Raw genomic sequence first — 27,500 nt, 5'->3', positions numbered from 1 at the left:
TGTGTGATGGAATAAGCGCTTCACTCATCACACACACACACACACTCATCAAGCATACTGAATAAAGTGAAGTGTGTGTGTGTGTGTGTGTGTGATGGAATAAGCGCTTCACTCATCACACACACACACACACTCATCAAGCATACTGAATAAAGTGAAGTGTGTGTGTGTGTGTGTGATGGAATAAGCGCTTCACTCATCACACACACACACACACTCATCAAGCATACTGAATAAAGTGAAGTGTGTGTGTGTGTGTGTGTGATGGAATAAGCGCTTCACTCATCACACACACACACACTCATCAAGCATACTGAATAAAGTGAAGTGTGTGTGTGTGTGTGTGTGATGGAATAAGCGCTTCACTCATCACACACTCATCAAGCATACTGAATAAAGTGAAGTGTGTGTGTGTGTGTGTGTGATGGAATAAGCGCTTCACTCATCACACACACACACACACTCATCAAGCATACTGAATAAAGTGAAGTGTGTGTGTGTGTGTGTGTGTGTGATGGAATAAGCGCTTCACTCATCACACACAGCATCTAAAACCCGCTGGAGTGTGTAAACCTGCTGCAGTGAACCTGCTGCCCTCTTGTGGCTACTCAGTGTAATGACCGAACCTCTGTGTGAAGAAGATGCTGGAAACATGGAGACAAGAAACTACACAAACGAGATATTTTTTCCATTTTCTCTTTATTTGTTTCCCAAAAAAAATATGTTGCCAAGAACACTGGCACGTAAACCCGATTAAACCATTATGATTTATATTCCAGATTAAAGGCATGTTTTCGTTACTAATACACATTTTATCCCTTTAATATTGCTGAAAATGGTGGACCAGAGCGGGGAAAAAAAATAAAAAACAAATAAACTATAAATATATTTTAAAAAAGAAAAGAAAAAAAGAAACAACCTGCATGTATTACTAAATTATTATTTATTCAACTGTTAATTCATATAAAATATATTTTTTTTATTAAAAATCATCAGGCAAAAAAAAAAATACTACTCAGAATTTATATTTATTTATTTTTTTACATATCATTTTGAATTGATTATAAACCAGCAAGTAAGGAATTTATTTTAATCTTTTTTTTTTTTTTTTATAAGATATTTATTTATTAATTTATTTATTTTCCATTTTGCCCTCTGGTCCTCCACACAAACTCTGTGCTTTTTTTCATGTGTGCTCCTCGGCGTTAAAGGGCGGATATTCCCATAAAAATTCCCTAATAAAGAAAAAAGTATTTTTAGTATTTTAACACGGAGCGAGGAAACTGAGGATCTGATCTCAGGGACGGACGAGGGCACTGAAGTTTAACAGTCTGATAAAGTTCCATAGCGAGAAAGAGAAAGTGCTTACGCTCAGCATGTAAACATATCCGAGAACAGGCCAAGCTGAGGATTTCTTCCGGGAAAACGAAGACCGGGAAGGACGAGCTCGCTGGCCGACTCCCAGACGCCGATTAAGACTTCTTATAAAAGACTCTCTAAAGGTGTTAAAGTACAAAATCTGATATGAAGAGCAAAGACCTTGTGTTTCCTGAAGCTTCCAGGTTCACGTAAACGCCGCTTTAAAGCGTGCAGCAGGAATGAGAGAGAGAGAGAGAGAGAGAGAGAGAGAGACAGGCAATATGAGGCAAACAGGTAGAGAGAGAGTGAGAAAGGATAGAGAGACAGAAGAGATAGAGAGATAAGATAAGATGAAGACAGGAGCGTCTATGACGAATACTGCCACCAGACCCTGAGATGAAGGCTGTGTGTTACACTTCATCACAACACTGAGGCGCTGCTGATGAGCATTAACGTTAATATCAGGAGCGATGCTGTGACACGTGTAGGCCAGTTAATTATCCACGTGTAAAGACCACGTGTAAATGCTGCAGTGCGCTGTACAAGCTGTTCATTCATGATAAGAACACTGAAACATGGTGTGTGTGTAGAGCGCAGACACTCCACTCCACTCAGGTGTGTGTGCTGAGATGCTGTGTTTATGATGGAGTCTACAGACATGTGGTTTATTTGGACTGGAAATAAACAGGAAGTCCAGGTGTGTAAACGCGGTGGAGGAAGCCGCGAGCCGGTGATGAGGAGCTGGATGCAGTGATAGATAAGAAGAGCGTTTGTGGGATTTTTCTCGAGCTCGGGCTTCCTCCACTCCCTGATCCTGACTGAAGGAAAGAATAAAAAATCTCAGACGGGCGCGTGTCGCCTCGCCTCGAGGTGTGACGTGACGTGAGTGCCGGTACGCCCGCCACGATCTCCGTGGTAACACCGTCGCCATGGTGACGCCCCTAGTCGACTCCGTCGAAGCCCTGAGTGTTCTCGATGGCGATGTTGAGCTTCTCACGCAGCTCCTCAAACGACTCGTACGGAGGCAGGTCCAGGCGGTTAAAGCTGACACACACACACACACACACACACACACACACACACACACACACACACACACACACACGGTACGTAAGTTTTCACCCTCCTCATTCCTCTGAAATTCTGACAATAATAAATCAGATAAGTGTTTAATGTGAACATGAAGAGGCTCTGGGTCCAGTGTGACCCTGTGACCATCATCATCAACCAAGAGGACAAAGGTATCTCTGGAGACACAGTTTAGATACAAACTGGTTTTCCTCAGAAAGGTCTGGGATACTGGTTTTCTTCATTAAGGTCTGGGAAACTGGTTTTACTCATTAAGGACTGGGATACTGGTTTTCCTCAGAAAAGTCTGGGATACTGGTTTTCCTCAGAAAAGTCTGGGATACTGGTTTTCCTCAGAAAAGTCTGGGATACTGGTTTTCCTCAGAAAAGTCTGGGATACTGGTTTTCCTCAGAAAAGTCTGGGATACTGGTTTTCCTCAGAAAGGTCTGGGATACTGGTTTTCCTCATTAGGGTCTGGGAAACAGTTTTTTCTTCATTAAGGACTGGGATACTGGTTTTCCTCAGAAAAGTCTGGGATACTGGTTTTACTCATTAAGGACTGGGATACTGGTTTTCCTCATTAGAGACTGGGAAACAGTTTTTTCTTCATTAAGGACTGGGATACTGGTTTTCCTCAGAAAAGTCTGGGATACTGGTTTTCCTCAGAAAAGTCTGGGATACTGGTTTTACTCATTAAGGACTGGGATACTGGTTTTCCTCATTAGGGTCTGGGAAACAGTTTTTTCTTCATTAAGGACTGGGATACTGGTTTTCCTCAGAAAAGTCTGGGATACTGGTTTTCCTCAGAAAAGTCTGGGATACTGGTTTTCCTCATTAGGGTCTGGGAAACAGTTTTTTCTTCATTAAGGACTGGGATACTGGTTTTCCTCAGAAAAGTCTGGGATACTGGTTTTCCTCATTAGGGTCTGGGAAACAGTTTTTTCTTCATTAAGGACTGGGATACTGGTTTTCCTCATTAGGGTCTGGGAAACAGTTTTTTCTTCATTAAGGACTGGGATACTGGTTTTCCTCAGAAAAGTCTGGGATACTGGTTTTCCTCAGAAAAGTCTGGGATACTGGTTTTCCTCAGAAAAGTCTGGGATACTGGTTTTACTCATTAAGGACTGGGATACTGGTTTTCCTCATTAGAGACTGGGAAACAGTTTTTTCTTCATTAAGATCTGGGAAACTGGTTTTACTCATTAAGGACTGGGATACCTGGTTTTCCTCAGAAAAGTCTGGGATACTGGTTTTCCTCAGAAAAGTCTGGGATACTGGTTTTCCTCAGAAAAGTCTGGGATACTGGTTTTACCCATTAAGGACTGGGATACTGGTTTTCCTCATTAGAGACTGGGAAACAGTTTTTTCTTCATTAAGGACTGGGATACTGGTTTTCCTCAGAAAAGTCTGGGATACTGGTTTTCCTCAGAAAAGTCTGGGATACTGGTTTTCCTCATTAGGGTCTGGGAAACAGTTTTTTCTTCATTAAGGACTGGGATACTGGTTTTCCTCAGAAAAGTCTGGGATACTGGTTTTCCTCAGAAAAGTTTGGGATACTGGTTTTCCTCAGAAAAGTCTGGGATACTGGTTTTACTCATTAAGGACTGGGATACTGGTTTTCCTCATTAGAGACTGGGAAACAGTTTTTTCTTCATTAAGATCTGGGAAACTGGTTTTACTCATTAAGGACTGGGATACTGGTTTTCCTCATTAGAGACTGGGAAACTGGTCAGGTTTGAGAGTAAAATGGATTCAGTCATACTGCAGGTCAATGCTTGAAGAAAACCTTTGAGTCTCAAGACCCTTTAGACCATGTGTTGACCCTCAGGAAGAAGATTAACGGGGTTACTCACCAGGTGTGAGCTCGGGGCAGTTTGTCTCGGGTTCCCCACTGCTCGATGGTGAATAACTGCGGCCCATTGGACCCTAAACGTCCAGGATAAACACACCACAGTCAGCAGGAAGTGTTTCAGACACACGCTGTTCACTGTGAGCGTTTATTTACTCTGATCTGTAATGCACTGATAATCAGCCAATCACTTCTTTTATTAATGATAAAGGGGGCGTGGCTTACCGTAGAGCTCAGCAAAACCGTTCATGGGCACGCGAGATGTTCCTGTAACAAACTGCAGCAACCGGATTCGCTTCTCAGCATCCATCAGCAACACAGCCTGAGAGAGGGGGAGAGAGAGAGGGAGGGAGAGAGAGAGAGGGAGAGAGAGAGAGGGAGAGAGAGAGAGAGAGAGAGAGAGAGAAAGAGAGAGAGGGACAGAGAGAGGGGGAGGGAGAGAGAGAGAGAGAGAGAGAGAGAGAGGGAGAGAGAGAGAGAGAGAGAGAGAGACAGAGAGAGAGAGAGAGAGAGAGAGAGAGAGAGAGAGAGAGAGAGAGAGAGAGAGAGAGAGAGGGAGAGAGAGAGGGAGAGAGAGAGAGAGAGAGGGAGAGAGAGAGAGAGAGAGAGAGAGAGGGAGAGAGAGAGAGAGAGAGAGAGAGAGAGAAACAAAAAACAAAGAGAGAAACAGAGAGAGTGGTAGACAGGCAATGTGAGATGAATTGGGAGAGAGAGAAAAGGATAGAGAGATAGAAAAGAGATAAAAAGATGCAGACAAAGAAACAGACATAGACAAAGAGAGACACCGAGAGAGAGAGAGAGAGAGAGAGAGAGAGAGATTTCTGATGTAGCAGGCTGTCAATCAACTGTCCTGATTAGAATATTAGGCCACACCCACTGGACAGTTCTGTGACCAGCCCGGTCAGTGAGTTCAGCGTGTACCTGAGGAGACTGTCTCCCATTTAAACTTTACATGGTGTTTAAGATAAAACAGAATCTCACCTTTAAACACTTTATACTTTAATATTTATTTTCTCTGACTTTAATCCCAGCTCCTCCACACTCACCTTCCAGAACCACTGGATGACGGGTTGGTTGGGTCCGTAACCGTTCTTATACTTGGTGTTCTCTCTCCAGTCGTTAACGTCCACGTCGCCCAGACCGCACATCAGCAGCTGAGGGTCAGACAGGCGACAGGACAGGAGACGTTAGACAGAAACCGCCGGACTCCTGAGACTGAGTCTGAACGTAAATGAAGCTCACCTCCAGCTCGTTCTCATCGAAGATCTTGATCAGGTCCTGTGGGATGAGCTCGTAGAATCCCTGTGAGGAAAAGTGGACGATACGCTCACGTAAAAAACACGTGAAGAAGAGACTGTACTCTACATCTGGGACGTGTGATGATGGGGTGATGGACCAGTATCAATAAAACATGAGACTCTTATTACAGTACAGAGTGATACTGGGTTTCCTCAGAAAGGACTGGGAAACTGGTTTTCCTCATTAACCACTGGGAAACTGGTTTTCCTCATTAACCACTGGGAAACTGGTTTTCCTCATTAACCACTGGGAAACTGGTTTTCCTCATTAACCACTGGGAAACTGGTTTTCCTCATTAACCACTGGGAAACTGGTTTTGATCATTAACCACTGGGAAACTGGTTTTGATCATTAACCACTGGGAAACTGGTTTTGATCATTAACCACTGGGAAACTGGTTTTGATCATTAACCACTGGGAAACTGGTTTTGATCATTAACCACTGGGAAACTGGTTTTGATCATTAACCACTGGGAAACTGGTTTTCCTCATTAACCACTGGGAAACTGGTTTTACTCATTTAAGACTGGGAAACTGGTTTTACTCATTAACCACTGGGAAACTGGTTTTACTCATTAACCACTGGGAAACTGGTTTTACTCATTAAGGACTGGGAAACTGGTTTTACTCATTAAGGACTGGGAAACTGGTTTTACTCATTAACCACTGGGAAACTGGTTTTCCTCAGAAAGGTCTGGAAAACTGGTTTTACTCATTAAGGACTGGGAAACTGGTTTTCCATGTTAAGGACTGGGAAACTGGTTTTCCATGTTAAGGACTGGGAAACTGGTTTTCCATGTTAAGGACTGGGAAACTGGTTTTCCTCAGAAAGAACTGTGAAACTGGTTTTCCTCATTCATGACTGGGAAACTGGTTTTACTCATTTAAGACTGGGAAACTAGTTTTCTTCAGAAAGGACTGGAAAACTGGTTTTCTTTAGAAGGGACTGGGAAACTGGTTTTCTTCAGAAAGGACTGGGAAACTGGTTTTCTTCAAAAGGGACTGGGAAACTGTTTTTTCTCAGAAAGGACTGGGAAACTGGTTTTACTCATTAAAGACTGGGAAAATCCCCCGAAGCGGTTGTATTTACCTCCTTGAAGGCGGACATTTGCTTCTGAACCCGGTTCACGAATCTCCACTGCATCACGAGGCTACGAAACACAACACAGGGCATTAATTACGCCTGAAACAAACCAGCATCTTTTACGCTATACAGGTAACGGCGTTAAGCGCGAGGTGACCGAGCGTCTGTCAGCTTACTGGATGTACTCTTTCTTGTTGGAGTCGGTGACGATCACGTCAGCGCCGCCCGGCTTTAACTCGTGCTGGTGCGTCTACAACAACACACAGGGTACAAACATCATGAAGATGACTCCAGCTTCACCTGAACACCGGGAGCCTGCTATTAAAACCTGGAAAATGTGTTTAAATAAAAAGTTTTTAAACCTTCCATTAGAGAGCAGATGTTCCCTGAAAACATGAGGATTTTTGAGATAATTGTAACAGGAAGTGTTCAAGCTCAATGTGAGAGCCTACACAGAACATCAGATTTTCCATATAAACCTTTTACAAATAGCGTGAAAACAAAACAGAGCTTTAACTCACGATCAAATTCGGGGTTAAATTTGAGAATGTATTATTTGTGACGTGACAAAGACGGAAGGTGAAGGTGGGATTGTAGATCTTTCCAGCAGAGAGCTTCTGGTTTTTATTTTTTGGGGAAAAAGGATTCAATTCCATTCGATTTTATCTGTGAGACGCTTTTAACAACGGACACTTTCCACAAAGCGGCTTCACAGAGAGTCAGGATAATAAGAGAATGTTTTTCCTGTTCTGTTCTGTACGTGTAAATCCTGTCTACTTCTAAATGTCCATTTCTAAATGACCGCTCTAGTCTGAAATGTGAAGCAGCAGGTGTAAAGAGGATGATCACCTGTCCGAAGAGCTCCTCGTCGATGGTGAAGCGGAGATCCAGGTCCGTGGGGTCATTCTCCAGGATCCATTTCAGAGAGTTAAAGTACTCGCTGTCCTGGAATCACACACACACACACACACACTTAGGCAATAATCTGGCAACAACTGGTTTGTACCTACAACAATTAGGTTTCTAAATTTTCCTAAAAATTTTGATTGTACTTTATTTATTTATTTATTTATGTATGTATGTATTTATGTATTCATTTTATTAAAGACACAGGATTGGAATCCCGTGGCTCACCACAGACTCCATGTCCTGTAACGTGATCGGCTTCTGTAGCATCATCTTGTAGAACGGTCGAATGAAAAACGCTGGAGAGAGACAGGAATCATTTGTATTTATTAAAAACGTATCATGGAGCGTCTGTGAAATCTCACACTAAAACCCGACTGCGATTAGGAACGGTTAGGAAAGCAACGGCGAGGTCACACGCACCGTCCAGCAGCTTGCCGTGGTAGACGGCCATCCCCGCCACACGCCCGATGAACTTGAAGTAGGAGAGATGATCCTCGTTGCAGAGGCCTGAGTTGGGGTTGATCTGCAGCGTGAAGTTGTCCCTGAAAATCCGGGACTCGGGTTAAACATTTTTACAGAGTGATGGTGTCGTCTTACTTTGTCTATATCACTGACTTACAGAGCAGAGTACTCAAACAGCCCATAATAAGGGTTAAACATCTCCTTGGAGATGAGGAAGAACCACTCTCTGGCCACACCCCCGTAGTCCAGACCCCTCTCCCCTGCAAACTCCACCCAGAGGCGGGCCTTGAGAAGGTCGGGCCGTTTGACAGACAGGATGCGACGGTACGAGTCCTCCAGCAGAGCGTTCCTTCTCACGGACATCTCGAAACGGTTCGGGATATCCGCCTGCAGAAATAGAGAGAGAGAGAGAGAGAGAAGAAAAGGAACAGAAAAAAAAGAAAGAAAGATGAAATGCAGTGCTGGAATGTAACAGGTTTGGTTCAGATGTTCTGTGGAACACTAAAGTGTTCGTACTGGTTTCTTCAGCTTCTTGCGGAAATACTCGTACTTCTGCTTGTAGTCTCTGGAGTAAGGCACGGCCTGAAACACACACATACGCACACACACACGTGCGAGAATAAAACTCACAACAGGACACATGTTTCAATGAATTTAGTCCCACTCACTTTCATGTGTGTGTGTGTGTGTGTGTGTGTGTCTGTATGTGTGTGTGTGTGAGTTTATTAAAAATCTCAGAACCCCAGACGAGACGAGACGTGTGAACTTACCGGTCCGGTGATGGCGGAGTTCTGCAGTCTGGGGTCTTCCCACTGTGTGGTCTTAGTGTCTGTAGAAGAGACATTTCATTATCTTCATCTGTTCTACACACTGATCATGTGTGTGTGTGTGTGTGTGTGTGTGTGTGCGCGTACTGTGGTCGATGTAGAAGATTCTTCCGTCACTGTGAACCCTCTCCTCCCAGCCAGGCTACGAATCAAAACACACACACACACACACACAGGTGCTCATTCACTGACCGTTTCATACACAAGTGTAAAAGGTTCAAATTTGATCACGAGGCATATGAAAGGTTGACCTTTGACCTTACCGGCAGCGGGCCCAGGTCGTTGGGGTCGAGCGAGGCTTGTTTCCTCATGTGAACAGGAATCCTCAACCTGGGGTCTTCCTGTTTGGACACAGGAAGTGGTGTTCATTATTGAAGTCGAACCCGTACTTTAACGATGTATGACGTGACATCAACACGACATTTTTTTTTTTAACAGCAAAAAACAAAGTAATGTCACGTTTAATTTTAATACATAATACCAATTTATTTAATTTATATGTTTTAGTTTTCATTTAATACGGTTTAATTTTACTCAATTGATATATTTAAAATGTTTTATTTTTTTTTATTTAAATATTTAATGTTTTATATTTTTTATATCATTTAAATATTTAATACATTTTACTTTTTAATTTGATTTATATGTTTTATACTTTTTATTTTTTATTTATTAAGTAATACGTTTTTATTTAGTACATGATACAATTTTATTTAATGTTATATTTTTTAATTTAATTTTTATGTTTAATACATGTTATTTTTTATTTAATACATAATACATTTTTATTTAATGTTTTTTAATTTCATTTATATATATTTAATACATTTTATTTTTTTTATTGCATTTATACATTCAATACATTTTATTTTTATTTCATTTATATATATATATATATATATATATATATATATATATATATAATACATTTTATTTTTTTATTTCATTTATATATATTTAATACATTTTATTTTTTTTATTGCATTTATACATTCAATACATTTTATTTTTATTTCATTTATTTATATATATATATATATATATATATATATATATATATATATATATATATATATATATATATATATATATATATAATACATTTTATTTTTTTATTTCATTTATATATATTTAATACATTTTATTTTTTATTTCATTTATATATTTAATGCATTTTATTTTTTATTTCATTTATATATTTAATACATTTTATGTTTATTTCATTTATATATTTCATACATTTTTTAAATTTCTTTTATATATTCAATATATTTTATTTTTTTAACTTAATTTATATATTTAATACATTTTATTTTTTTATTTCATTTATATATTCAATACATTTTATTTTTTTATTTCATTTATATATTCAATACATTTTATTTTTTTATTTCATTTATATACTCAATACATTTTATTTTTACTTAATTTATATATTTAATACATTTTATTTTTATTTCAGTTACATATTTAATACATTTTATTTTTTATTTCATTTTTATGTTTAATACATTTTTTTAAATAAATATTAAAAAATAAAAATAAAAAAATTAAAAATCTGTGTTAACATCACTAAAATCCAAATGTGTGATAGATGATATCATCCAGAGTCTTTCTCATGCGCGCACACACACACACACACACACACACACACACACTCACCCACGTAGTGCTCTTGGTGTTGTGGTCGATGAAGAAGGGCCGGCCGTTTGGAGCGCTCCGGACCTCCCACCCTGGAGGCATGGAGCCTGTGAAATCGAAGGTGTGTGTGTGCTGAGGGCCAGGGGAGTGCATGGGCGAGGCTTGGGGTGAGGCTTGGGGCGGGGCATACACCGTGGGGCTCGGAGAGCGACCACAGACTCCGCCCCCTGGAGACGAGACGACTCCTTCAGCCGGCTGGATCAACTGTGGGAATAACGCCAAAACAAAGGACCTCTGTTATTACAGCAAGGTGCGTCTCACACCCAAGAGACCGTTTATTTATTTATTTGTTTGTTTGTTTGTTTATTTGTTTGTATTGTCTTGAGCTATTAATGAGATATAGGCATCCAACGCCAGTAAAAAACAATAATGTTACAAATGTAAAAGAAACAACAAAATTGTGAGTCCATGATTGCAAACATTTGTGTGTTTGTGTGTGTGTGTGTTTGTGTGTGTGTGTGTGTGTGTGAGAGAGAGAGAGACCTGAACGAGTGGCCGGGTCCAGGTGGTGGTTCTGCTCTTGTGGTTGATGTAATAAATTCGACCCTTACTGTCCTGCTTCTCCTCCCAGCCAGGGGGCAAACCGGGGGTCGTGGGCAACATCTACAGAGAGAGAGAGAGAGAGAGAGAGAGAGAGACAGAGAGAGAGAGAGAGAGAGAGAGAGAGAGAGAAACAGAGGGGGAGAAGGACAGAGACAGAAAAGATAGAGAGAGAGAGAGAGAGAGAGAGAGAGAGAAGAAGTAGTAGGACAGAGACAGACAGAAAAGTTAAACAGAAAAAGAGTGAGAAAGAAAGAGAGATAGAGGGAGACAAAGAGAGATGAAGGACAGAGACAGAGTGTGTGTTTATGTGTGACAGAGAGAGAGAGAGAGAGAGAGAGAGAGAGAGAGAGAGAGAATGACACTTTATACCACAGTAATTTCCCTCCTGTTTCACTGTGTGTTATAAAATGTAATAAAAAATTAGTTTATAAACTTGTAATAACATGAGAATATTTTCTCACCACAGGATGAACTGGATGTTCCTCTACAGTCAGCAATGGTGCACTCCCTCTCCGACTGCCATGACCCTGCGGTTAGTGTACACACACGCACACACGCACACAGACAGACAGACAGACAGAATAAGCTCCCAAAATTTAAAACTGACGATTTCTTCTTTTATTACAATTATTATTATTATTATTATTGTGTGTGTGTGTGTGTGTGTGTACTCACAGTGACGGAGGTGCGCCTCTCACCACCGACCTGTAACCTGCAGAACTCCTCAGAGAACGTGGTGTAATCCAGCGGAGAGTGTGGAGGAGGAGGAGAGACCTGATTCTGACTGCTGTACAGAGTTCCCTCATCCTCAGTGATGATCTCCCAGCTCTATACACACACACACACACACACACACACACACAGGCATGTTCAGGATACACACACACACACACACACACAGAGGCATGTTCAAGATATCAAGATATATACACACACACAGGCAAATAGATGTTAAAGATGGGTTTGTGCAGGCACATGTGCTTATGTGTGTTATAAGTGTGTGTGTGTGTGTATATATACCTCAGGTGACTCTCTGCGCTCGTTGTTCTCATCGTGATCAGAGATTTGTCTGCGTGTGATGAAAGGAAGCTGTACGTGTGTGCTCTGCCTCAGCTCCGCCTCTCTCTGCACGTCCCTGGACACACACACACACACACCACTTCCTTGTTTTCGGCTCTGTACACTGTAGCACCTGAGTTTAGAGTGTGTTACAGTACAAATGTAATGTATGAAATTGTATCTTCCATGTACATAAAGTACACAGGTGAGTGTGTGAACATTGCCTCACACACACACACACACACACACACAGCATATGGAAGAAACTCCAGCACAAGGCTGTAAGGACATTCTCCACCTGCAGGGGGCAGCATTTTACTGTAAGTAATCCTTTCATTCCCTGAGTTGCCAATTTATTAGAAACCCACACCTCCACTCTCCGTCTCTCCTTTCCACTAGCCGAGGGGCGCCAATACTTTCTACAGAGCTACAGTAGACCTACAAAGTGCTCTGTACCTAATAAACTGGCAAACCTGTCCTGTTACCATGCGTCAACTCTTTCATCCTGCGTGGTTGCCATGGAAACCGGTGAGCTGTTGTTACGGAAAGCAAATCAACAGCTGGGTTTCTTTATATCCCCTATGAAATAGAGGAACTAAACCGGACCAGTCCTTGTTGCTGCTGTGGAACCATCAAGGACAGATGTTTCACACATGTGGATCTTTTACCTGAATGTTAAAAAAAAAGTGTTAGAAGATAGAAGATTAAAGATAAAAAATATAAGGTAAATAAATAGGCTTCAAGGAGGAATTTAAAAGTTTAGTGAAGCTACCGGCCGTACTGAACCTTCTCAGAACCTTCATTCCAGAGAACGGATAAATGCAGGAACCTTAAAGAACCTGGAACCTTCATATGGTAGACAGAATATCCCATTGGGATGAATAAAGTATCTATCTATCTATCTATCTATCTATCTATCTATCTATCTATCTATCTATCTATCTATCTATCTATCTATCTATCTATCTATCTATCTATCTATCTATCTATCTATCCATCCATCCATCCCTCTCTCTTTCTCTCTCTGTCTGTCTGTCTGTCTGTCTGTCTGTCTGTCTATCTATCCATCCATCCATCCATCCATCCATCCATCCATCCATCCATCCATCCATCCATCCATCCATCCATCCATCCCTCTCTCTCTCTCTCTCTCTCTCTCTCTCTCGCTCGCTCGCTCGCTCTCGATGTTCACCTGTCTCTGAACAAGACTAAAGAGATGGTTGTTGACTTCAGGAGAACAAAGAGTGACCATTCTCCACTGAACATCGATGGCTCCTCTGTGGAGATCGTCAAGAGCATCAAATTCCTTGGTGTCCATCTGGCGGAGAACTTCACCTGGTCACTCAACACCAGCTCCATCACCAGAAAGGCCCAGCAGCGTCTCTACTTCCAGCGAAGGCTGAGGAAGGCTCACCTTCAACCTCCCATCCTGACCACCTTCTACAGGGGGACCATCGAGAGCGTCCTGAGCAGCTGCATCACTGCCTGGTTTGGGAACTGCACCGTCTCGGATCACAAGACCCTTCAGCGGATAGTGAGGACAGCTGAGAAGATCATCGGAGTCTCTCTCCCCTCTATCACGGACATTTACACCACACACTGCATCCGCAAAGCCAACAGCATTGTGGCTGACCCCACACACTCCTCACACACACTCTTACACACCCCACACACCCCTCACACACACTCTTACACACCCCACACACCCCTCACACACACTCTTACACACCCCACCCACCCCTCACACACACTCTTACACACCCCACCCACCCCTCACACACACTCTTACACACCCCACCCACCCCTCACACACACTCTTACACACCCCACCCACCCCTCACACACACTCTTACACACCCCACACACACTCTTACACACCCCACACACCCCTCACACACACTCTTCACCCTTCTGCCATCCGGTAAGAGGTACCGAAGCATTCGGACCTGCACAACCAGACTGTTAAACAGTCTCAGGCAATCAGGTATCTCAACAGAGAACTGAGCTGAACTAAACACTCACACACACACACAACCAAGATCTGATCTCAACAGGAGAAACTGAACTGTGCTGGACATGGACACACACACACATACATAACACACATGCACAAGCTGAGAACTGTGTTCCAAGAAGAACTGAACTGTGCTGGACACACACACACACACACACACTAAATTGTCCTGTTTGCATGAACATGTCACTTTACATTTCACTTTATATTTTTTATATTAATCCTGTTTACACGTGTCACTTTATTTGCATTCACTGTATACACTGTTCTTTGCACAAAGTGTCAGTTTCTTATTTGCACTCACTGTATACACTTCTATCTGAACAAAAGTTGGTCTATATGTTGTTTGTCTGCACTGTCTTGTCTTGTCATTCTGTGCACTTCTGTTCTATGTCTAGTTTATTTATTGCTCCTTAAGTATAGTTTAGTCTTTATCTCTATGTATAGCTCTATGTTTGTCTGTGTGTTCTGTGTAGCACCTCTGGTCTAGGAGGAACGTTGTTTCACTTCACAGTGTACTACATCAGCTATATATGGTTGAAGTGACAATAAAGCTTCTTTGACTTGACTTTTCATGTAATAAACATGTCTCTTATAGGAAAAAGGAACTCATCTGTACTTTCTCTTGCTTATGAAGGGTATCATTAAGCAGTGTTTAGTACCTTTAGTTACTAGAACATTCCATGTAGTGTCCCTTTAAAACTTTATTCTAAGAAGGATATGTTAAAGTATAAACATTCAAGGTGAAAGTTCCTTATTAAGGTACCACAGCCCCAGTGAGTAGTTTTAGTGTAAAAGGTTCCTGTGATGTTCCATGTTGCTGTGATGTTCTCTTACTGGGTGGTGGGTCTGTGCCACTGCGTGGTTCGGTTCTCATGGTTGACGTAGTAAGTTCTGCCGAGGTTGTCCTGCCTCTCCTCCCAGCCAGGGGGCAGCGCGGGCAGCTGGTGTGTTTGACATGGCCCACACACGTCCTGACTCTCCAGGAACTCCCAGCCAGGCTGCAGGACAAAATATCAAGCAGTGGAGAGAGACGTCTGGACACGTCTGAACATACGCCTATGAAACCCCATAATCCCACAGTCTTTACATACAGAATACCCACAATGCACTGCTCGTAATGACTCCCTGAAACAATTCAGACATGCTCAGTCTGATCAAAACCCTGTTTCGGTCAACAACCTACTCATCACAAATACAGAAAAAACAAGTCTTATTTCTCTCTCTCTCGCTCTCTTTCTCTCTCTCTCTCTCTCTCTCTCTCGCTCTTCAAATATGAAATCGACTCCTTGAAATGATTCGACTATAGAGTTGATTTCTTAAAACGATTCAAATGAGGAATCGAATCTTTAATGTGATTCAACTCCAGAGTCGATTCCTGAAAATGATTTGACTACAGAATCGATTCCTTAAATGATTCACCTCACGCGATTTCTTTGGAATTGGTCCTAAGGGCATACTGCTGGAGTGTGATACAGTACAGCGAGTGCTATTTCTATAGCAACACGATGAGAGCGCTCCGATTTTGTGGTCAGGAGTGCAGATTTCAGAGTGGGTGAAGGATAGAAGGGTAGCGGGTTCGAGTGAATCCTCACCTGAGGCCACGGGGCAAATATAACTCCAGACTCACAGGCATGGGGGCCCGCTGCTTTAAAACACAGGAGTCACTGTACGACGGACAAGCTCTCTTTCACGCTCTTTCTTCATTCCCAGAAACGTTTCCCTCCAGTTATACTACGCTAACGTGGAAAACTGAGTTGAAAACATCCCAGGAAGCTGCTCTGCGCCTCGCGCGGCTCTGTTTGATCAGCTTATTTTTGGAAGGCTGCAGAGCTGAACACAGTGAAACGTCTGTTTACTGGAAAACACCGACAGCGAAAAAAACACCACAACGAGAACACGATGCTATTTCACCAAATCCGATGGGGAAAGAAATCGCAGCAGTGCAGCTACAAATCACAAATGTCCACTTAATGTGCTCGCTGTGACACGTTTCCATAGCAACAGCTCTCTCACAATGACTCATATGGCGAACGCTACACATAAAGCTAGCGTTACGTGTGATCGTGATCTGTTCTTAAGGAGACGCTCATTTAACGCTGATTGAAGGAGTCTCCGGTTTCAGTTATAGCTGAAGCTTTAGGAATGAAAACGAGAGAGAGAGACAGAAACTGAGAGAGAAACAGAGAGAGAGAGAGAGAGAGAGAGAAGATCGAGAGAGACAGAAACTGAGAGAGAGAGAGAGAGAGAGAGAGAGAGAGAGAGAGAGAGAAGAGCGAGAAAAACAGAAACAGAGAGAGAGAGAGAGAGACAGAGAAACAGAGAGAGAAGAAGAGAAGAGAGAGAGGAAGAGAGAGAGAGAGAGAGAGCCCTGATTACTGAGCTGTAGAGTGGACTGGGACACAGCCTGGGTGAGATGATGTGTATAAATAAAGGGTCTGAGATCTCTACTCAGTCGTGTCGGTTTATAAACACAGCAATCCAAAACTTACGTCCACTTCCTCCACCTGCTCGCTCTGCTCCTCCTCTGACCCGTTGTTCTTGGGCAGGTAGGTCATCTTTAACCGCAGGTGACCTTTGACCCGTGACTTGTGGCTGCATGGAACAAATATTTAAAAAATGCGACGTTCACAGACACACACGAAACACAGACGCAATTCTCTGAAACTTCTAAATGAAGACACACGTGAAGTGAGCAACGAACCGTATGATGGAGATGTTATTACAAAATAAACAGCTTAATGACAAACAGCTGGACTTTTCCACACTCCCAAAATAACACCAGATGAATTAGATCGAAATAAAGTAATTAAACTATAAAAATAATAATAATAATAAATTGTTTTTCCCCAACAAATTTGTAATAATTTTATTTTTATTCTTTTTTTTCACTTTTTCATTTTAAATTATGTATTGTGTAATAATAATAATAATAATATATAATAATTTTATGAAGATAATTCTATTTCTATAAAATATATATAAAAATATTTTTAAATTAATACATTGTGTTTACTACCACGTTTTATTTATTTATTTATTTATTTATTTTTTTTTTACAAATTTGTAATAATTCTGTTTTTTAATTTTTTATATTATTATAAATTTCATTTTTACTTTTTCATTTTAAATTGTGTATTGTGTAATAATAATAAAAATAATAATAAATGTTATCATTTTACTAAGATGTGGTTTATTTTAATTTTTGTAGTTTTTTATATGTCTATAAAAATTCTTTTTACATTAATATATTGTGTTTATTATCTGTAACAAGTTGTAAAGAATTCTATCACAATTTCTTAATCTATTTATGAACACATAATAATAATAATAATAATAATAATAATAATAATAATAATATTTTTTTGTTTACAAATTTGTAATAATTCTGTGCATTTTTTATTTTGTATATTATTTTTATTTTATTTTTACTTTTTCATTTTAAATTGTGTATTGTGTAACAACAACAACAACAACAACAACAATAATAATAATAATAATAATAACAGTAATAATGACCTTCTTGGATGGAGCAGAAAGTCTTTAAATGTGTAGGGTCTCTCGCTGCCCAGTGCTTCTGTCTGGAACAACAAGAAATAATATTTAAAAACAGGTGAAATACAGAGAAATCTAAAAAGGCCGAGTGTGCTGGTGTAAATATTTATGCGCGTGTTGATAACGTGACGGATTTTCCCATTTACAGCCACAACACACGGCTCTGTGCACCACGCTGGTCTAAATAAGGGCTTCAGCAGCTATAAATACAGCCGGAGGCTAAAAACACCCAGATTAAACACCGCTCATCATCCACCACCAGTGCTTTTAACACACTTAATAACAGACGTGGGGGTCACGTGTGGTCACGTCAGACCTGAGAGCCGCACACGACTGGAACCTACACGTTTATGAGGAAAATAAAGTAAAGTGCTCTGTCACTCACTGGGATCTGATGCAGTGGAACGTCCACCTGACCCAGGAAATCATCACGTGTCTGAGGAGAGAGAGAGAGAGGGAGGGAGGGAGGGAGAGAGAGAGAGGAAGAGGGAGAGAGAGAGAGAGAGAGAGAGAGAGAGAGAGAGAGAGAGAGAGAGATGGAGAAGGAAAGAGAGAGAGAGGTTTTATCAGTTCATGACAGTAAAATAAAAGGACATATTCAGGTGCTCAGTCTCTGTCCATGCTGAAACTCTCCAGCGCTCCTCTGTTCCTGGACTGACCCGAGAAGACCCTCGGTTCTGGTCTCTATTTCTGGTCTCATCTGCAATTCCACACTTCTGTCCTCATGGGAAAAGTGAGGCACATGTTGGGATTTACAAAACCCGAAACTAACATGAAAATACATGCGAAAAACTGAACACAGGAAAAACTACAGAGTGTGTAAGAATCTTCCTGAGTTCCTGCACCGGCAGGACGGCATGCAGCTGATAGACGAGGGACGAGCTCCTTCATTAAATACATTCAATAAAGAAAAGAAATGAACAGACAAAAATATAAACCAGGGAAGAATTGACCGGGGTTGGGGGAAGAAAAAAAAATAGTAAAAGAATAATAGAGCTAGTAAAAGAAAGAATGAAAAGAAAGACAAAATGGCAGACAGAAAAGGAAAGAGAGGCAGACAACTAGATCACAAATTTCCCTTGGAGAAAAATAAAATTGTATTTTTGCTCTGGTTAAAGGAAAGTTCTCCTCTGAAGTGTTTTATAAAAAAGTTATATAAAGGAGGCGTGGCCTCAGTGTCTGTCAGTTTCAATAAAATAGGCGTGGCCTCTGTGTTTGTTGATATTATTGAAAGAGGTGCAGTCTCTATGTATCACTCACAGGAAAGGAGGAGTGGCCTGTGCATCTGTAGGTCACAGTGAAGGAGGTGTGGCCTATGTGTCTGATGATATTATTGAAAGAGGTGTGGTCTCTATGTATCAGTCTCATTGAAAAAGGTGTGGCTTATGTACATGTCAGTCACAGTGAAGTAGGTGTGGCCTCTGAGTTTGTCAGTCACAGTGAAGAAGGCGTGGCTTATGTGTCTGTCAGTCACAGTGAAGGAGGCGTGGTCTATGTGTCTTGATATTATTGAAAGAGGTGTGGTCTCTATGAACTAGTCACAGAAAAGGAGGTGGCCTACGTGTCTGTCTGGTCACAGTGAAGGAGGCCTGGCCTATGTATATGTTGATATTATTAAGAGGTGTGGTCTCTACGTATCAGTCACAGTGAAGGATGCGTGGTCTCTGAGTCTATAGGTCACAGTAAAGGAGGTGTGGCCTCTGAGTCTATAGGTCACAGTAAAGGAGGTGTGGCCTCTGAGTCTGTAGGTCACAGTAAAAGAGGTGTGGCCTCTGAGTCTGTTGGTTTAAATGGAGAAAGCGTGGTCTGTGTCTGTGGGTCACAGTAAAAGAGGCATGGCCTCTGTGTCTGTTAATATCACTGAAAGAGGCGTGGTCTCTTTGGATCAATCTCAGTGACAGAGGTGTGGCCTCTATGTTTGATGATATTATTCAAAGAAACATGGATTCTATGTATCAGTTCCATTGAAGGAGGCGTGGCCTCTGTGTCTGCTGGTTTCAACAAAGGAGGCGTGGCCTCTGTGGCTGTCAATCTTATGAAAAAGGGTGTGGTCTCTGTGCATCAGTCTAAGAAAAGCAGACGTGACCCCTGTGTCTGAAAATCTTTTAAAAGAGGCGTGGTTTCTGTGTTGTCAGTCTGAGTGAAGGGGGCGTGGCCTCTGAGTCTGTCAGTACTTGTCCTCCTGAAAGCTAAGACCTGAACTGTTTTCTCTATTCTGAATGTAACGCCCTCTCTTAAACTCAGTGACCCTCTGCTTTAAATTATTTCTCATAATCAATTTTTTTGTGCATCACACTTCACCTCAGATGGACAGACACGAGTAAACGAGTGCAAAGAAAACGGACCGGCTGCTTAAACGCAAACACACTGAGCAAACGTGTGTGACGATGGTGGAATTTTTTTATGAGATTAAGTTTGTTAAATTATTTCACTGGGAAAAATCTGCAGAGCAAAGACCGTCTCTGAGCCGAACACAGGAGAAACCCAAGCTGCTTGTTTCTGAAACAAATAATATCCAGTTTAGAACTGGATTTTTTGTTTTTTCCAGCGGCTGAATTTCACAACATACAACAAATATGACTTGCATAAACTTCTCAACAGGTCCGGACTAGAGTGTTTAATCAGCATAAACACACACTAACACACACACACTGCACTGTTCTGCCTGTCCTACACACTGAAAACGCACAAACACAAGCGGTCTAATCAACGTATTTCTCCAGCAGGAGACACGGCCTTAACTGAGGACGTGGGTTTTTGTGCTATTTTGCTCTCAACATGTTCTTTTTTTCCACAGTGAGCACACATTTGCTCAAAATTAGGGTCTCAAACCACAAAGTAACAGGAATGCAGCCTGTTCAGCTCGCTCTAGCAGATCCCAGGCACATTTTTCAGCTCTGGCTGGAGAACAGCACAAACCAGAAGGAGTAGAGAGCTTCTAAACTCTGCACTGCAAAACACTCATTTAAAGCTCATTAAAGTTCAGGATCCTAAAGAAAAGCCACGGTTCACTAATTCTGTTTTTCACAGAATTCATCACTACTCTATTCATCACACACTCCACATGCACATTGTAAACGTGTAAATTTAATGAGTCAAATACTCCAAAACCAACAACAGGTCTGAAGAACATTTAGCAACAGTATAAAGTTTTTAACAACGTTCTGTCATTTGAATTACATGAAGATATTCAATTCTATTCAATTTTATTTGTATAGCACTTTTAACCACGGACATTGACGAGGACAAATCTATCTGTATCTGACCTCAACATTCATGAATACTAGGTTCAATTTATGTGCTTCATCAGTCCCTCCATCCATCTATCCATCCATCCATCAGTCCCTCCATCCATCTATCCATCCATCCATCCATCCATTCATCCACTCAGATGCCCATACAATGATTTACTGAATCATCCACTCATCTGTCCAGCTGCCAATCAAACCATCTAGCCATTTGTCCATCCATGAGTGCATGTATCTGTCCACCCAACAGTCCATCCACAGAGTCATCCATCCATCCATCCATCCATCCGCTAATCCATCCAGCATCCATCAGTCCATCCATCATTCTACACAACTGCTCATCCATTGAATCACCCATTCAGCTAACCATCTATCACTCCATTCAGCTGCCAATCCATCTATTTAGCCATTAGTACATCCATCAGTCCATCCACAGGGCCATCCATTCATCCATCCATCCATCTATATATCCAACCACTAGGCTGTCAATCAATCCAGCTGCCATTTATTACATCCAATGGTCCATTAATGTATGCATGCATCAGTCCATTCATCAGTTCATTCACAAAGCCATCCATCAATCCATGCATCTAGTTAGCTGCCTATCCACCCTAAAAATGTATGTGACATAGGCATCCAGAAGAGTGATAAAACCATTCATCCATCCATCCAATCACCCACCCATCCATCTATATACTTATCTACTTGTCTATCCAACCATCCTTTTATTTTTCCAACCATCATTAAAATGACCACCTGTCCATCAGTCAATCCATCCAACAAGAAATTCATCCATCCATCCATCCATCCATTCATACACTACAGTAAATAACACAACACAACACAATACAAAACAGTAAATGAGAGAATGCAGCTGGACTAAGTAACAGAGAGCAGCTCAGTAAACCTAAGAGATGTCAGATCTAGGCAGTATTTATTGACCTGAAGATGAACTAAAGCCTTGCTGCTTCTGTATTTTCACTGGTTGCCATTGGTTGATTAACCAATCAAATCTGTTTTTAACAATCCCTTCCAGAGTGTAAAAACACTGCATTTGAGTGAGTGTGAAGTTTTCCTCTTACTTTCAGAAAGTAAATTATCAGTGACGTAGAAATGTTTGATTAATTCAGCCAGCTCTAATGAGAGTTAAATACGAGGAAGTCCGTGCTGTCACACACCGCTGAGTGTGTATGCAGGAAAAGTTTTTTACTACTTTCCACCTTTTAAACCGTAGCTACAGGAAACATCGGTGTAAAATATCACTGATATCACAACACTGATTCAAAACAGTGGCACTCTTCCAAGCTTTCTCCACGATTTACTGTCATCACATCAGCTATTTAACAGAAAGCACAGGAAGCTTCTCCTGCTGGATGCGAGGGCTTTTATCGGTCATTTTATAGAGCAATAGCAGCAGTGGAAAAATGTTCAGCATAATTATCCGGAGCGGTTCAGCCTGGCTTATGTTAGTGAACACCAGGGGAAAAAGACAAGCTATGCCAAATCTCTGAAGCACATGCTCTATGGTGTGCACTTTTCAGACAACCGACTTTGATCGTTAAGGAACTCGATGTCTATTCACCAGATCGACGGTGAGAGAGAGCACGAGAATTATTCTCAGAGATGAATCAGACGAATCAGATCAGAGAAAAAGCCAAAGTCTGTAGCGCTCTGACCCTCCAGCAATCTCCTGGAGCTTGTGGAGCTGTGCCGTGGTTCACTGGGCTTATCGGTCAAGCTGGAAACACTCCTCTAATCTTGCTACTGATGTTAGCTGATAAAGAAAGCTTTGAATCATGGGATACGGCAAGAACACTGCTTCCAGGCCACCAGAGTAAATAATATTCCCGACCTGCACAATAGCAATAGTTGAAACAAAACAAAAACATCAAAAATCCTCTGGAAAAAAAGATTTAAAAAAATGACTCGTTTGAAGAAATAACTCATTAAAAAACTACTCATTTGAAGAAATGACTCATTTAGAAATGACTCATTTGAAGAAATGACTCGTTTAGAAATAACTACTCGTTTTAAGAAATGACTCGTTTAAAAATAACTTGCTTAAAAATGACTCATTTGAAGAAATGACTCGTTTAGAAATGACTCATTTGAAGAAATGACTTGTTTAGAAATAACTACTCGTTTTAAGAAATGACTCGTTTAAAAATAACTTGCTTAAAAATGACTCGTTTGAAGAAATGACTTGTTTAGTAATGACTTGTTAAAAATTACTTGTTTAAAGAAATGACTCATTTAGAAATAACTCGTTTAAAAATGACTAATTTAAAGAAATGACTCGTTTAAAACATTGAAATGTTTATTCTGTCCGTTTCTGCAGATTCACATCTCAGGGAAAGGCATTTCTGTAGCACTACAGCTCGGTGCCTTGGCTCGGTTTAGTATCTTTACAACTACAAAACATGAGTGATTCACTTCCTGCAGGCGAGTCGATTCAGAGTCGTATCTTTTTCTGAGTGCGTTCGAACCACACTTGAAAAGGAGGTTCCCTTTATTTATTTATTTCACTGGTTGCTTTGCACATGTAGTGATGTGCTTATGTCAAAGAGACAAGTTCAACAATCTCGGTCCATTTTGACCGCTTGTCAATCAAATAAGCCACGCCCATTATTTGCAATCGAAGATTCGGATCCGTTTTGTTGCATTCAGCTTTCCATGACGCATTTTAGGTCAAAACATGGGCCACAATTAACAAATGTATAATGCTTTGTAACTAGCATGAAAGGCTTTCAGTCACGTTTATGGGATTTAATTTGGCATTTTAAAAAACAAACAAACAAAAAACGATCCTGAGGTTTGCCCTTTTTCAAAGCCCATTCGTTTAAACAGCATCAGCAGTGCAGCTGGAGTACACACGTCCACCCCACTCTTTTTTTTTCCGCTGAGGGTGATTACAACCGCGAGGCGGCATCCCATGATTCAAAGCTTTCTCATTCACAGCCACCATCAGTGGCAGACATCAGAGAATTGCTTCCAGCTTGAGTGACATGTAAAATCGTGTGCAAGGCGGCGGCGACGACAGCGGAAAAACAAACTTGGAGGAGGTTAAAATTTACACACTCACATCTGCTACCTATTTACATCACGGTGACTGCACTTGGCCTTTCGGGAAGCGTACGGCCGGGTGCGGGCCGCTCCTGGAGTGACCTTGAAGAGGGAATGTATGCTACTGAGAGCCCAGATAAGACGTCAGAGTTCCCTGAGAGAGCGGAGTCAGGGACACTCTCTGTACGGACGAGGAGTCCCTGCATTAACGAGAGGATCAGCAATAATCAGAGTCGCTAATGCTCTTTATGGGAACCTCATTCTTCACATGCGATCGTAAAACCTGGGCATGCTCTTGCCTGGGGAATCCCTGTGTGTACTTTACACCCTGAGCTGAAAGCAAATTAAGCTCCTAAAATCTTTCTAATTTCTTTCCCAGGATCAGAATTCGGTGTAAAAGCCAAAAATAAAAATAAAACACTTTATAACACTATAGTAATTTTCCCATTATGACATCACAGTGCTGTTGTGCTGAATCCTCAAACCTGTACTGTAACAGCAGCTCTGACACTAGCAGCAGGTTTATATTAATGCACTCATTGTGATATGACGTTATTGTTTGTATGGTCTCACTCACAGAGTCACAAAAAACGATTAAAAATGGTGAATTTGTATATCATGTAAAGTCGATGTTAAATAAACGTTTAAAGAAGGAGTCTCCAGTGTCAGTAACAGGTTTTGACACAGGATGCTTTTTCTCTGAGAGAAAAAATAAGGGAGGCTGGTGAGAGAACCATCTTTTACAGCTGCTATAACACAAGTGAGAACAGGAACTGACTTTTTTTTCCCCTAACGATGCTCCACATTAATCGTAGCTGTAAATGGAGAAAGAGTGTGATGTCATTTAAATGTGTGACAAATTGCTGTGGTATAAAAGAAAGAAAAGAATTTTAGGAATTTTTGAGGAAAATTCAGGCTTCAAATTCACTTTGCTTCATCATGCCACTGAGAGAAATGATTAGCTAAATAAAGAAATGTTTCATTTAAAACTTTATTCGTCACATCCAGTGTTTATTCTCTCTTTTTATTTGATCTGCAGACTCGTATCTCAGGAAAAAGGCATTTCCGTAGCACTACAGCTTAGGCTCGGTTTAGCATCTTTACACCTACAAAACATGATCGATTCACTTCCTGCAGGTGAGTCGATTCAGAGTCGAATTGTTCAGCGCAATCGAACCATGCTAGAAAATGAGGAATGCTTTATTTCTTTCTTTCACTGGCTGTTTGCACATGTAGTGATGTGTTTGTGTCAAAGAGACAAGGCTTCAGGGTAATAGCAGTAACTTTGCTTCATCATGCCACTCAAGTCGCTGATTATTTTCCTACAACCCAGATCTGTTGTGTAGTAAAAATGATTCAAGTGGGACGGTTTTTAGCTTGCTAATAAAACGCTACACAATCGTATTTATGTCAAATGTGTTCCTTAATTAAAAAAAAGATTAAATATTCTGCTAATAATAATTATTAATAATATTAATAATAATTATTGTTATTAATAAAAAATCATTATTAATAATTATTTTGTTTATAATTTTCATTATTAAGCTGCCAAATGCTACTGAGCTACAATTACAAAACCACATCTTTCTCTTTTCATTAGACAAATCTAATTTGATCTTATTTTGACCCTCACTGTAATGTTCTTCAAAAATAAATACATAAAATAAATAAATAAATAAATAAATAAATAAATAAATAAATAAATAAATAAATAAATAAATAAATAAATAAATAAATAAAAAGATCTTGATGGACATCACTAACCATCTCTGATCCAGCGCTACACAAAACAGTTAAATTCTTTCATACTGCAGAATTATGGAGACGTACAAACACACAGTACGTATTTAGCATGTATTTATGGAATATGGGCCTTACCGAGGGAGTCATGGACAGAAAAAGCTGGCTATTATTAATAAAAGAGATGCACTGGACACTAGAAATACCCCGTCAGACGCATCCCACCCTGAATCCCACCCCACCCCATCCCCTCCACCTCCCAAAGCCCAGCAGCTGACTTCCAGCCATGTGCACTCCTCTCAGATCATGTCGTTAAATTTGAGTCGCTGGCGCTGGGCATTTCGGTGCCGAGGCCAGACAATCTGGAGACAGTCAGCTCCATATTTATCCCCCTGCAGGAGGCCCTATCGGCTATCTGCTATAATTAGCCACAAGGTAAACAGTTAAAAGGATTTCTCATAGTCTTAATAGAATAATAAAAATGGAGGAACCCCCTGCCCTCCCTTTACCATAATTGTATACAAAACATATACACACACACACACACCTACCCCCAACCCACCACACACACACAGGTTTTGTGTCTACAAACACAGAAAAACGTTGAATTTTTTTTGAACAAGTATTTCTGAACACCAAACGTGAATTATTTCTCAGAAAGATCAGTTTCTGAGTTGAGAGTAAACACGAGTCACGTCCAACGAAGACCAACAGCATGACCGTACAGACTAAAATCTGTACACAAGCACACACACACACACATTCAAGTGATGATGTTTAAGCAAGCTATAATGGTTTCTCTACAAGACTTTGTATTTCATTCTTATAAAAGTCATCTAAACTTCATACCAGGACACTATCCCCATGCTAATGCTAATTCGTCTGTTTTATTTATATCAGTTACACACTGGAATGATCCTGTCTTATAAAGAGACACCATCTAATTTAAGTAACAAATATTAAAAATAAGTATAAGATGTTGAACTTGTGGAACTCAGGTTTACATATCAGCATCACTTCAGTAAACTAACTGAATAACTAGCCCTGGTGTTAACCATCATGACCATCCTTCCCATCAATAGCAGACACTTAAAGCCCTAAACACTAGTGCTAGGTTTTGAAAATAATTAGATCATGTCAACTATTTTCAACCAAAATCCATTATCCAATCATGCATTTCCTTTTTTTCCCCTCATCCGAGGATCAGAACTCTTACCCCAGAGATGGTAGGAGCCGGCTCCTTTTTATCGCTGGTGCTGATATCCTTTGACGAGTCGTTCGCTTTCGCAGCATTCCCTCGAGACACGTGTATATGCACATGTGCCGCTCCGTTCATGCAGCCGAGCTGCTTTGTGTTGGACATATGGCATGAAATCCCAGTGTTCAGGAAGGGCACCTCGAGGGAAATGCTCCTCTGTAAACCTCGGTGAAAACTGATTTCCTGTGAGGCGTTGGATTTGCCGATAGTCGGACATGTGTGGTGTCTCTTCTCGGTCAGTAAGTTCCCCGTAGGAAGCATACAGGCTGAGGTGCTACGGCAGAGCTTCGGATTACGGTTCCCGATTTTAGAGCTGGCTTCCTCGGACTTTTCCGAAGATTTAGAGCAGTCGATGTTGACCACAGTTCTGGCCGCGTTTCCTTTCCCAGGTGGAAGTGGGGGCTGGTTTGCAGAGTGCACCAGGATGCTGGAGTGCCTTTCTGGTTGATCCGATCTTATCG

At 40.9% G+C, this 27,500-nt stretch overlaps 1 protein-coding gene across 2 annotated transcripts in view; it reads right to left on the bottom strand.

Moving 5' to 3' along the window:
• Positions 1–680: 680 nt before the first annotated feature.
• Positions 681–27,500, bottom strand: part of nedd4a (NEDD4 E3 ubiquitin protein ligase a) — a 46,597-nt gene continuing 19,777 nt past the window's right edge. The window contains exons 1-25 of one of the 2 annotated variants that reach the window (XM_058387872.1): positions 26,998–27,500; positions 18,116–18,166; positions 17,695–17,756; positions 16,668–16,770; positions 15,013–15,176; positions 12,123–12,237; positions 11,778–11,930; positions 11,564–11,629; positions 11,043–11,162; positions 10,521–10,763; positions 9,122–9,199; positions 8,946–9,000; positions 8,802–8,860; positions 8,548–8,613; positions 8,189–8,418; positions 7,990–8,111; positions 7,795–7,865; positions 7,510–7,605; positions 6,837–6,910; positions 6,667–6,727; positions 5,520–5,579; positions 5,324–5,431; positions 4,503–4,599; positions 4,282–4,354; positions 681–2,403 (exon numbers count right to left, since the gene is read on the bottom strand). The exon at positions 26,998–27,500 is cut by the window's right edge and continues 1,117 nt beyond it. In XM_058387872.1, the coding sequence (XP_058243855.1) occupies positions 2,301–2,403; positions 4,282–4,354; positions 4,503–4,599; positions 5,324–5,431; positions 5,520–5,579; positions 6,667–6,727; positions 6,837–6,910; positions 7,510–7,605; positions 7,795–7,865; positions 7,990–8,111; positions 8,189–8,418; positions 8,548–8,613; positions 8,802–8,860; positions 8,946–9,000; positions 9,122–9,199; positions 10,521–10,763; positions 11,043–11,162; positions 11,564–11,629; positions 11,778–11,930; positions 12,123–12,237; positions 15,013–15,176; positions 16,668–16,770; positions 17,695–17,756; positions 18,116–18,166; positions 26,998–27,500 (2,933 nt within the window). In that variant the 3' untranslated portion in view covers positions 681–2,300. The remainder of the gene's footprint in view (positions 2,404–4,281; positions 4,355–4,502; positions 4,600–5,323; positions 5,432–5,519; positions 5,580–6,666; positions 6,728–6,836; positions 6,911–7,509; positions 7,606–7,794; positions 7,866–7,989; positions 8,112–8,188; positions 8,419–8,547; positions 8,614–8,801; positions 8,861–8,945; positions 9,001–9,121; positions 9,200–10,520; positions 10,764–11,042; positions 11,163–11,563; positions 11,630–11,777; positions 11,931–12,122; positions 12,238–15,012; positions 15,177–16,667; positions 16,771–17,694; positions 17,757–18,115; positions 18,167–26,997) is intronic. The other variant, XM_058387871.1, reaches the window with a different exon arrangement.

Source organism: Hemibagrus wyckioides, linkage group LG04 (assembly GCF_019097595.1).
Source record: "Hemibagrus wyckioides isolate EC202008001 linkage group LG04, SWU_Hwy_1.0, whole genome shotgun sequence".
In the NCBI taxonomy this organism is placed as follows: Eukaryota; Metazoa; Chordata; class Actinopteri; order Siluriformes; family Bagridae; genus Hemibagrus; species Hemibagrus wyckioides.
Note: the sequence above shows the minus strand (reverse complement) of the source record. Positions and strands in the feature narration are given on the sequence as shown.